The sequence below is a fragment of the Rhinatrema bivittatum genome, chromosome 10, assembly GCF_901001135.1.
Source record: "Rhinatrema bivittatum chromosome 10, aRhiBiv1.1, whole genome shotgun sequence".
Taxonomy (NCBI): Eukaryota; Metazoa; Chordata; class Amphibia; order Gymnophiona; family Rhinatrematidae; genus Rhinatrema; species Rhinatrema bivittatum.
The window spans coordinates 23,164,961-23,177,606 of NC_042624.1; the positions used below are offsets into that span (position 1 = coordinate 23,164,961).

The 12,646-nt window shown below is 40.9% G+C and overlaps 1 protein-coding gene across 1 annotated transcript in view; it reads right to left on the reverse strand.

The window, feature by feature from the left end:
- Nucleotides 1-12,646, reverse strand: part of HMCN1 (hemicentin 1) — a 688,208-nt gene that overhangs the window by 116,506 nt on the left and 559,056 nt on the right. Inside the window, 3 exon segments of the mRNA XM_029617466.1 lie at nt 8,376-8,532; nt 11,442-11,569; nt 11,801-11,945. Of these exon segments, the coding sequence (XP_029473326.1) occupies nt 8,376-8,532; nt 11,442-11,569; nt 11,801-11,945 (430 nt within the window).

Below are 12,646 nucleotides of genomic sequence, written 5' to 3' on the forward strand. Positions count from 1 at the left end.
GACCAATTTCTACCGGACGCTGATCAATATTGCTTGTATTCATAAACCTTCAATTACTAACTGCTTATTCCTCACGTTCTTTCTTATCAATATTTAAGCTATCTAAAAAAAAAAATCAGTATTAATCTCTGATCTGATTCATGATAAAAAACCTGACTTTTTTTGCTATATCAGAAACATGGCTAAAACCTATAGACAACGTATTAATTAACCAATTAGCTAATACAAATTATGATATTTTTTCAGCCCCTCATGTACAACATAGAGGGGGAGGCTTAATGTTAATAGCTAAGAAACAGTTATAACGTAAAATATCTCCTATTGCCATCTGTCAACCTTACGAAGTGATGTTATTAGAATCAGAGGACTTACAAATTTCTTTGTTATACTGTCCACCCAGATTACTCAAACATAATATCTCACCACTCATTGAGCTACTTACTATCTCACTAAATCCCAATAAGCCGTCAATAATCCTTGGCGACTTTAATTTACATATGGATATTACTCTCTTAGATAACACATGTGCCATTTTACTTGAATCTTTAGAAGCTCTAGGATATGATCTCTCCTCATTTAAACCTACTCATAAAGCCGGTCATACTTTAGATTTGATCTTCACCAACACAACTTTGTAAGAACACAAATGTATCAATAACACAGGTACCCTGAACGGATCACTCTCTTCTTTATGCAGTACCTGAATATACCCTACCTGTTAGACACAAAAACAATGAATCCATCCACATATCCTACCAAATACAACCCAAAACTGAAGATTTAATAAATGAATTTAAGAACTTAAACGATAAGTTTAAAGATCAAAACTATACTGAGGCTACACATACCTGGCTGTATGATTCCCAGTCATTGCCGATAAGTTATTTCCCATCAGAACAAAAAAAATTAAACCCATCAGTTCACGAAACCCCTGGTTTTCAAAAAATTGAAGTTGGAAAAAAAAGCACTTAAAAAGTTGGAATTAACATGGAGACATAATAAAGATTCGTCATCACTAGATAAATTTGGAGCAGCATTGAACCATTATAAAAAAAAGTATAGATAAAGCAAAAAAATAATATTTTAAAAGTAAAATAGAGAAATTTTATCATAACCCCAAGATACTTTTTTCAATAGTTAATAACCTAACTAAAGATAATACCCACAATAATGAAGTTCTATCTGAGGACAGAACAGATGAGATAGCACGTTTTTTAAAAAAAACAAAATAGATTTACTAGTTGTTACTTTTCCCTCTAAATCTAGTCAGGAAGTTAAGATGATTCCAAAAATTGAGACCACTTCAACTTTAGAGATCGAGAAAATAATAATAAAAAATGTAAACCCTGCAAAACACCCACTTGATCCTATTCCAATCTCCACCTTTCAAACAATAGCCAGTACTATTGCTATGCCAATTACTACAATAATTAACCTCTCATTAACTGAAGGTATTTGCACTGACATTTAAAAAAATGCTATCATTAAACCCATTCTTAAAAAACCCAAACTAGATGTGTCACAATCAAACAACTACAGACCTATACCAAATCTATCTTTCATAGCAAAACTAACAGAAAAGATTGTACAAAGGCAGCTAGACTGTTACTTAGAATCTAACAACATTTTATTCCCGAATCAATTTGGTTTTAGAAAACATTTTAATACTGAATCCCTATTAATATCAATGTCCAATACGATTCTTAGAGGTTTTGATTATGGCCAGAGTTATTTTGTAGTCCTTTTAGACCTATCGGCGGCCTTTGATACTGTTGACCACGCCATTTTACTTTCTCGCCTTAATGAAATCGGAATACAAGACACTGTTTTGAATTGGTTTACGTCTTTTTTAAATAATCAATTTTTTCATGTGAAGACAAAAAATTCATATTCTAGTAAAATACCTCTTGAAACTGGAGTACCACAAGGCTCCACACTTTCCGCTAACTTTTTAATATTTATCTTTTACCCATCTGCCATTTTCTCTCAGGGCTTGGTCTTAATTTTTATATTTACACAGACGACATACAGTCTCTTGTACCCATAGATGTGTCTATAGAGCAGTCTTTTAAAACCACAGGGGTAGATTTTCAAAGGGTTACGCGCTTATATATATGCGCGTAACCCTTTAAAACCCCCCCTGTGCGTGCCGAGCCTATTTTGCATAGGCTCAGCAGCGCGCATGTCCCAGGGCTTTGAAAAAGGGGTGGGAAGGGGGCGGGGCGCTGGTCCGGGGGCAGTCCCGAGGCCTTCAGCACAGCAGCTGTGCCAGGTGATGGCATGCTGGCAGCTGGCCTGCACACGAAAGTGGCATAACTCCTTGAAATAAGGTAGGGGGGATTTAGGTAGGGCTGGGGGGTGGGTTAGATAGGGGAAGGGTGGAGAAGGTGGGGGGGAGCAGCCTTGGAGGGAATGGGGAAAGCCATCAGGGCTCCCCTAGGGCTCAGCGCATGCAAGGTGCACAAGTGTGGACTCCCTTGCTCATGCCAACCCTGGTTTTTATAACATGCGTGTGGTAGCGTGCACAAAAGTACCCCGCGCGTGCTCGTTTAAAAATCTGCCCCATAGTAATTTATCTAAACGCGATTAAAGAACTTATAAAACACATGAAGCTCATTTTAAACAGAACATAAATGTATGAGAAGCGAAATCCCCCCATTATGTTTAGGCAATAACTCCAAGATAAAGCCATCATTATATATAAGGGATTTAGGTATTATTCTTGACACAGAGTTAGGATTAAAAAACACGTTGCATTAAAAATAAAAGATGGCTATTTCAAACTCCCCAGTCTGAGAAGAATGAAACCTCTTCTTGAACCTAAAGATTTTAGGACTGTTCTACAATCTCTGATTTTTTCGAACATCGATTATTGTAATGCCCTATTGCTTGGTCTCCCTCATAGTACAGTAAGACTGCTCCAAGTGCTACAAAACGCTGCTGCAAGGGTTCTATCTGGGGGTGAGAAAATGTGATCACATCACCCCCATTTTAATTTCCTTACATTGGCTCCCCATAACACCACGAATACAATATAAAATGGCTTGCATACTGCATAACATAATCTATGGACATAAAACAGAATGGCTTAATTCAGCAATCCGGCTACATATTCCACAAAAAATCTGAGATCTGGCAACAAAGGTTTAAGGTTTATTTATTTGTATACCGTCATTTCAGTGGAACCATCATAACGGTGAACAATAAATAAAGTAAGAAGATACAATACATAATCAAATCATATAAAACTTAATCAATAAAACAAATACAAAATAAAGTTAGCTTAATTAATTAAAAGAGAAAGTTAAAAGATAAGATACAATACAAAATAGTAAGGTGCTGCAGTAATGCCATGTTCTGTTGTCACTGTGATTCCAAATAAGCACATTTAAAAAACCACATTTTAAGATCTGCCTTAAATTTCTTGACGTCTGCTTGCAGTCTAATTTCTTCAGGGAGAGAGTTCCATAGTTTTGGGCCTGCTATCGATATTGCCCTTTCGTGAACTTGACAAAGTTTTGCTGATCTAATTGTTGGTACTGTTAATAGTCCTTTATTGGCTGACCATAAGTTCCTCTGCGGTACATATAACCGTTTTGTTGTATTCAGCCAATCAACATTTGATCCATAAACTATATTATGTATAATACATGCCGTTTTATACTGTATACAATAAGTTAATGGTAACCAATGTAATTTAACAAGTATTGGAGTTATATGATCACTCTTTTTTGTGCCTATTAAGACACGGGCCGCTGCATATTAACAATTCCCACAATTAAATCAGCAAGACTCAGTGAAGTACGAGAGAGGGCAATCTCTATTGCAGGCCCCAAGTTTTGGAGTACATTGCCACCTCAATTACGGCTGCAAATAGACCCTAAGAAATTTAATTCTGATCTAAAAACGTGGCTTTCTACTTTGTGCCTCGCAGAGTCGGGTTAAACCAACGGTAAGCCTTCTATTTTTGTATTTATTATTGTTTTAATTTGTGCTTCCATAATTGCCATTAGATTGATTATGCCTTTTAATATTATAGTCAAATTTTAAAAACTATATTTATTTTATTTCTACTTTGATTTATGTTTCATAGTTTAACCGGTTATATCTATAGTTCTGATCTCTTGTTTGCCAGTTCCTAGCTAACCTTCTCTTTGTTCCTTGTAGTCCCAACCCCTGTCCCTGTTTGATGTATTTTCTACCTCAGGTCGGATGTAAACCGGTATGATGTAACCACTAATACCGGTATAAAAAAAGAATTAAATAAAATAAATAAATATTAGCTATTATCTTTTTATTACTATCTCTATTATATTTCTTGCTTTTATTGAATGTACACCATTGTGAAGGTTTTATTACTGATGTGACGGTATAAAAAACCAAATAAACCATAAACCATAAGCAGCAGATTTAAAGCAAATCAGAGAAAGTATTTTTCACAAAACACAATCAAGTTGGGGTATTTGTTGCTGGAGAATGTGGTTCAAGGCATCAAGCATAGCTGAGTTTAAAAGAGGTTAGGAGCAGTTCCTAAAATAAAAGTCCATAAACAATTATTAGCTAGGTTGACTTGTGACAGTCAAAACTTTCCATGGGAGTGAGCAATAAGGAATGGCTCTGTCTAGTAGAGATGTGCATCGTTTTTTGTGTTCGTGTCGTTCTTCATTTTCCGGATGCCATGGAAAATGTTTTTTTTCGGTTTGGGTCTTTTTTTCACGAAAAATCGACTTTTAGTTAGTGCGCACTAACAAAAACCGTTAGATTTTGTTACTTTGTTAGTTTTTCCCGTTAGCGCGCACTAATTTTTGCAAAAAAACCTGCAAATCCCAATCTTTTTCGGGCTCCCTGAAACATGCCGAATTTATTTATTTATTTATTTATTTAGAATGCTTATATACCGACATTCCTGTAAAATATACAGATCACACCGTTTACAGTAAAACAGAACTGTCGCGGGCAGGTGTTACATTAAACATTGAAACTAAGAGCATAAGAACATAAGAAATGTTTGGAGAGAAACATTAAACATTAGAGCATTAAACATTAAAACATTAGCTTAAGGGCATAAAAGCGTTAAAAAAACGTTTGGGGAAACCAAAGGAACAATTGCAAACCAAAAGAAGCTTAAAGCGGAATAACTAAAGACTTCGTTGAAATTTCGTTGAAATTTTCCAATTCGGCAAAAACAAATGCACATCTCTACTGTCTAGTTTTCCTGGATTGGCCACTGTTGGAGACAAGATGCTGAGCTTGATGGACCTTTGATATCAGCCAGCAATTATGTTCTGATAGCAGTTCAAGCCATTTCAGCTTTTACCTTATGCTTAATTATACAAGGAAATATTTTAGGAAGGAAAGAAAACCTCAGGTATGAGCTTCTTACCTGTTCGGTTGTGGTTATTTTTTTTTTATTTTATTTATCAAATTTAAGATTTAATGCAAATGCATACTTGCACTTAAACTGTAACACAACAGGAAAAAAAAAGAAATAAAGACCATTGCATGTTCTTATACAGAGAACAACCTAGAGAGGATACATTCAGAGCAAAAACTAAAATTTCAGTGTTTTACAACAAAACCAAGAGGGAAAAACAGTGAAATCATATTAACCACAATGGACAATCTAAGTCTCCAGGTCCCCGTTGTTTCTTAGAATCTAAACAGAAACAAATCTGTGACGGCTTAAAAATATACATATCTTACATTATTTAGTAGCAAAATACATTTACATTGAAAATGAGCTATAAACATCGTGCCTAAAACCAAAGGGGCAGATCTTTAAACCTGTGCGCAGGCGTAGATTTGTTCGTGCAACCCGGCGCAAACAAATCTACGCCTGATTTTATAACATGTGTGCACATCTAGGCAGGTTTAAATCTGCCCAGCCAGCTCTATCCTCCCTTAAAATGAAGAATAAAACAAAATGCCCAACCGTATCCAGGCTCCACAGCTCTCACTTCCTGATCCTGAGCACCAGTGGGTCTGGAGTTGTTGATAGCAGGTACAGTGGCAGATGGTCCACAGAGGGCCTCCTGCTCTTCAGTCTTATGGGGGCCTCACTCTGCCTGATTCACCCCAGGCTCAGGCCCAAGGTCCTGCATCTCCCCTAGGGTCAGCCCTGCCTTCCTCTTGCCAGAAGCTTAAATGAGTTGAGGATGCCCCCTCCTGATCTCCCTCCCTTAACCCATATGAAACATTTTGCCCTGTTTGTCCCTATCCCATCCCACACCCCCCCCCTCTCAGAACCCCCCAAACTACTCCAAATGACCCCAGGCCTCGGCACACTGAAAGCTGGGCTGGCAGGAAGCGAGAGTGAGTCCTCTTGCCAGCTTGGCTTGGGATCTGAGCGTGAGTTTGGGGACTTCTGAGGGGTACAGGTAGGGGTTGGGAGGGCAGCAATGTGAGACACAATATTGTTTAGATGGGGGGGGGGGGTTCCTCCAGCTCACACACTTTATTATGGAAGAAGGAGGGGGTTCAAGTGCTCAGACAACATTTTGGGAAGGAGGCGTTTTAGAGACAGGAGGGCTACCAGGATGGAGGGCGGTAGGGGAACTGTTACTCAGTTGCACCTCAGTTCAGCACCTACAACTTAAAATCAGTGCTGAGCACCCAACTTACTACTCCTGACCTGATCAGTCCAGTTTTTAAGTGCTCAGCTGGGGAAAATTTAGACAGATCTAAGTTAGGCACCTAGATCTTTGGAATACTGAGCTCAGTGGTTTCTTCAAAAACTAGCAGTGGTACGTAAGAATATAAGAACATGCCATACTGGGCCAGAGCAAAGGTCCAACAAGCCCAGCATCCTGTTTCCAACAGTGGCCAATCCAGGCCTTAAGAACCTGGCAAGTACCCAAAAACTAAGTCTATTCCATGTTACCATTGCTAATGGCAGTGGCTATTCTCTAAGTCAACTTAATTAATAGAAGGTAATGGACTTCTCCTCCAAGAACTTATCCAATCCTTTTTTAAACACAGCTATACTAACTGAACTAACCACATCCTCTGGCAACAAATTCCAGAGTTTAATTGTGCGTTGAGTGAAAAAGAACTTTCTCTGATTAGTTTTAAATGTGCCCCATGCTAACTTCATGGAGTGCCCTCTAGTCTTTCTATTATCTGAAAGAGTAAATAACCGATTCACATCTACTCGTTCAAGACCTCTCATGATTTTAAACACCTCTATCATATCCCCCCTCAGTCGTCTCTTCTCCAAGCTGAAAAGTCCTAACCTCTTTAGTCTTTCCTCATAGGGGAGCAGTTCCATTCCCCTTATCATTTTGGTCGCCCTTCTCTGTCCCTTCTCCATCACAATTATATCTTTTTTGAGATGCGGCGACCAGAATTGTACACAGTATTCAAGGTGCGGTCTCACCATGGAGCGATACAGAGGCATTAGGACATTTTCCGTTTTATTCACCATTCCCTTTCTAATAATTCCCAACATTCTGTTTGCTTTTTTTGACTGCCGCAGCACATTGTACCGACGATTTCAATGTGTTATCCACTATGATGCCTAGATCTCTTTCTTGGGTTGTAGCACCTAATATGGAACCTAACATTGTGTAACTATAGCATGGGTTATTTTTCCCTATATGCATCACCTTGCACTTATCCACATTAAATTTCATCTGCCATTTGGATGCCCAATTTTCCAGTCTCACAAGTCTTCCTGTAATTTTTCACAATCTGCTTGTGATTTAACTACTCTGAACAATTTTGTATCAACTGCAAATTTGATTACCTCACTCTTATTTCTTTCCAGATCATTTATAAATATATTGAAAAGTAAGGGTCCCAATACAGATCCCTGAGGCACTCCACTGTCCACTCCCTTCCACTGAGAAAATTGACCATTTAATCCTACTCTCTGTATCCTGTCTTTTAGCCAGTTTGCAATCCACGAAAGGACATCGCCACCTATCCCATGACTTTTTACTTTTCCCCAGAAGCCTCTCATGAGGAACTTTGTCAAACGCCTTCTGAAAATCCAAGTATACTATATCTACCGGTTCACCTTTATCCACATGTTTATTAACTCCTTCAAAAAAGTGAAGCAGATTTGTGAGGCAAGACTTGCCTTGGGTAAAGCCATGCTGACTTTGTTCCATTAAACCATGTCTTTCTATATGTTCTGTGATTTTGATGTTTAGAACATTTTCCACTATTTTTCCTGGTGCTGAAGTCAGGCTAACCGGTCTGTAGTTTCCCGGATCGCCCCTGGAGCCCTTTTTAAATATTGGGGTTACATTGGCCACCCTCCAGTCTTCAGGTACAATGGATGATTTTAATGATAAGTTACAAATTTTTACTAATAGGTCTGAAATTTCATTTTTGAGTTCCTTCAGAGATTAGCTATCCCAATCCCTGCTCACCTGTACATATTCTGATGTGGACCAGTGCCGAGCAGCTGCCCATTCTTCTTCCAGCTGACCACTGGTCTGGGGATCCCAGTGCTCTCGCATGAGAGCGTGGTTTGGACATTTACTGTTACTGTGATGTTTTTGGGTCCAGGAGCAATAGACGGGGAGACTGAAAGATAAGAACAATTATAGTGTATGAACACCAAATAACTAGAGAGAATATAATGTGTATTGCAGTTTTACATTACATTTTCTAAAATTATTCAGCTTATGACAAAATACTGTACCTGAATGCAATGCGCCTTGAGCTAAATACACATTAAATAAAATAAAAAATAAAACATTTGTATTAAATACAAAAGCATAGGAAGATAGAAATGTGATGGCAGAAGAGCAGTCCTAAAATTAGTCAGATAAACCAGGTGTTGCGTCCGTCGGTGCTCGACGGCTTCGCTCTGTTTGCCTCACTTTATTCACGGCTCCTCCCGCTTACTGCTGCATCTACAAGCCAACCTCTCTGGCGTCCCCGGAATGGCTATGGTGTTGCCTCCCGCCATGCTCCTCCCAGGTACCTACTAGGGTGCGTGCGTGCCAGCCACGTCTTTATGCAACTCTTGGTGCGAACCTCGGGGGCGTTCCCCCTTACTGACGTCACGCCATCCGGGTATATAACCATCTTCTAATTTGCTAGCTTGTTGAGTTAGCAAGGACTTGAATCCATTCCTGTCTAAGCTACTTTGCCGCTTCCGTGCTGCCGCTGGAAGCTCTCTCTCTGCCCTTCGGGGTAACTGCTAACCTGGGTACCCATTCCTCAGGGGTCCTCTGCTTTATTTCAGGTGCCTTACATGGAGCAGGTACTCGCTCCTCGAGGGCCTGCTCTCCCTGCCTCAGGGCCTGCACTTTCTCCTACTACCTACCTGGTGGAGTTGCCTATCTACAGCAAACACCTAGTGAGTACTCTAACTCTCAATCTATCTTATCCACAGTACGACCTTGCTGGGAAACCTGCTTCGGGACCTTCCTATACCAACGGGGCGAGAAGGGCTCCCTCTGCCGAGGTCCCTGAGACTGCAACTACCAGACTGCCTCACTACTGCCACCTCTGGTGACACTCTTCAAGCTGTTTAATAAAGACTATCTGTGTTTGTGTGTCCTGAGTCTAGCCCAGTACTGTGGCTCCCCACGGGGCTCCTTCTCTTGGGCGTGGTGATCTGCCACAGTACCCAAGGCCACCCAAACACTGCTCATTCATAACACCAGGGTTCAAATCCCATTTATTTGTTTAAAATTTATAAACTACCTACCTACCAACATTTCTAGGCAGTTTACATAAAAATATTCATAATATTAAATATTCACATAAAACATGACATTAAAGCAATAAGCATAACTATATGATAAAATAATAACAGTAAAGAAACAGTATCTTCAATATCATAAAAGCTGCAGTATCTGTTCCCAGCAGCCTCGCTGAAACAAAAAATTCCTTTTACCACTTTCCTAAACTTTAGCATCACACTCTCTGCTTTCAGACACGATGGTACACTTTTCCACAACGTTGGACCTTGCATGTAGAAAAGGCATTCCCACGACTCATCTAAACTAATCACTTTAGAAGACAGAATATCCCAAAGCATTTGGGAGGAGGATCTTAAGAGATCTAATTGGTTGGTAGAGCTTTAGCGCTGCGTTGATGACCATTGTGACTTTGGACAAGTCATTTCACCTTCCATTGCCTCAGGGGGAAATGGTACCGGGTTTACCACAGGGAAAAACACCATGAATTAGTCGCCTCCATAAATTGCACGCGATGGCAGATCCTTAGCCTGGGGGGGCCAGCATTTTATTAAAGGACCATAGCGATGCAAAGTTCTCTCCCCTTCAAAGTGTGTAACCTCCCCTGACCCCCCCCCCCTTGGGGTCTTGTGAGCTATGATCTCCCCATTGCTAGCAATTAACATTTCTTTTAGCCCTCCCCCAGTCCTCCTTCTCAGGTCCTACCTTTAAAACCCTGGTGCATTAATGGAACCTGGAGTACCTCCCAGGCTGCAGGCCCTGCACCGATCAGTTTTCAAGTTATGCCCCATCACAGATTTCAGGGTCGCTCTGGCTCTTCGCCAGCATCCCCAGGGGCATCGGGACCCATGTTAGGATCTCGCTGCTCTCTGGCAAAGTTACCTACATCTTCCAGGTCGCAGCTAACTTTCTTGAAAGTAACGCAGCTTTCGACATTTCAGGCAAGCCGCATTGGTGTGAAACTAACGCAAACTGACACTATGATCCCACCGCGAGGCTTTTACTGCATGATAAATGCCTAATGCTGCTCGTAAAATGTCCCTCTTTGATTGGAAGCCCTCTGGGAACAAGGAAAATACTTCCAGTACCTAAATATAACTTGCCTGGAGTTACCAATGGATATAAATAAAACAGAAATAGCCAGACCATGATATGCTCCTGTGGGATAACTATAATTTCAACAATACTGCTAGAAGTTACATGAGTGCTGATTTTGCAGGCCATGGTTTCATAATTTTTACTTTTAAAAAAAGACAAGAAATCAAGTGTATTAAAAATGGTATTGCAGTTTCCATTTTTTTTTTTCATACTTTTATCTGATGCACAAAAAAATCAACAATTTCTCTTTCTTAACTGCAAGGTTCTTTCATTCAAACCATTGTTGCCCAAGGCATTCGCAGATTACCGCTGCTAGAAAGCCATTAATAATGATGCCTGTCCACTCTCTCTTGGGTAATTGCCAGGTTCTTGTGGCCAGGTTTTGGCCTTTGTTGGAAACAGGATGCTAGGCTTGATGGACCCTTGGTCTGACCCAGCATGGCAATTTCTTATGTTCTTGTGCAGAACACATGCTATGAGAGATGCACATGCCTCATCTGCGACAGCCAAATAAAAGAATTACTGATAATGAAACACAAGTGGCGCGATATTCTGCAGAGTATACCATTACAAGGCTGCAAGTATCTCCAGCATTCTTGCATTGGCCCATACGATTCTGCAGCCTTCCGTCTATGCAGTATACAAACTATCATTAGGGGTCAATAATTATGAAAGTACATTTACCGTAGACCTGTAGATCAACTCGCCGGCGTTCACTTCCAGCTGCATTTGTGGCCATGCAGAGATAGCGCCCCGTGTCCGTAACATGTGTCGAGTGAATGTGCAGGGATCCATTCTCAGAGATCTTGTATCTAAAATAAATTCCAAAAAATGGGCTATTACTGGCAGCTTGCCTATTTAGCTGTTTAAACCTCTCACTGTGCATCATTTGGCCTGCAGTCCTCATGTTGTGCCATAAATGTACATGATGACACTCATGTAATAGACTGTGGCCACAGTACGTATTAACTTGCAAAGGATTAATTCTGTGTTGACTCAAGAAAGCTGGAGAAGTATTTTAGACTAGTAACGCATATTATTACCTGGCATTGTTTCCAGCAAGAATGACACCATCTTTTCTCCATGTTATTCTTGGATTCGGCACCCCCTTTACAATACACTCAAGAACCACAGACTCATTAATGTGAGCAGTAACAGTCTGAGGCCCATCTTCTATTGTAGGAGCCACTGTATAAAAAGGAACACTAGTCAATATTAATAATAGGGATGTACATTAGTTTAAAATCTTATTCATTGCATTCATTTTAAATGAATGAATCAGGCCTGGGTCCAGATCTAGGCTGGGGCCCGGGCCTGACACTGCCACCCAACCTGGAGACCGTATCCTGACACCAGGGCCTTGTCCAGGACCCAGGCCCAATGTCAGGGACCGACCTGGAGGACGGGTCCCGATGCCTGAGTCTCGGCCTAGGCTGGAGCCCAGGCCCAATGATGCAGCCTGACCCGGAGGTCGGGTCCCAACACTGGAGTCTTGGCCCAGAGTCATGCCCGGGTCTGTCGCCCAGGCTTCGGAGCTCTTCTTCTGTTTCTTCTTTCTTCAGCTCTTCTATCGCCAATCTGATGACATCCTCTGGGATCGCACTAGAGTTAACTAACTCTGGCACATTCGCTCCAGCGGACGGTGCCATCTTGATGTACGGCACTTTCCGGCAATTAACTCCGGTGTGACCCCAGTGGGTGGCGTCTTTGGCAATAGAAGAGCTGAAGAAAGGAGACGCAAAAAGAGGAGCTCCGAGGCCTGGGCATGACCCTGGATGGAGGCCCAGAAGTTGGAATCCAGCCTCTGGGCCGGTTCGTGGCGTCAAACCTGGGCTCCAGCCTAGGCCAAAGTTGCAGAAACCTGCCTCAACCTACACAACCTGCCTCAA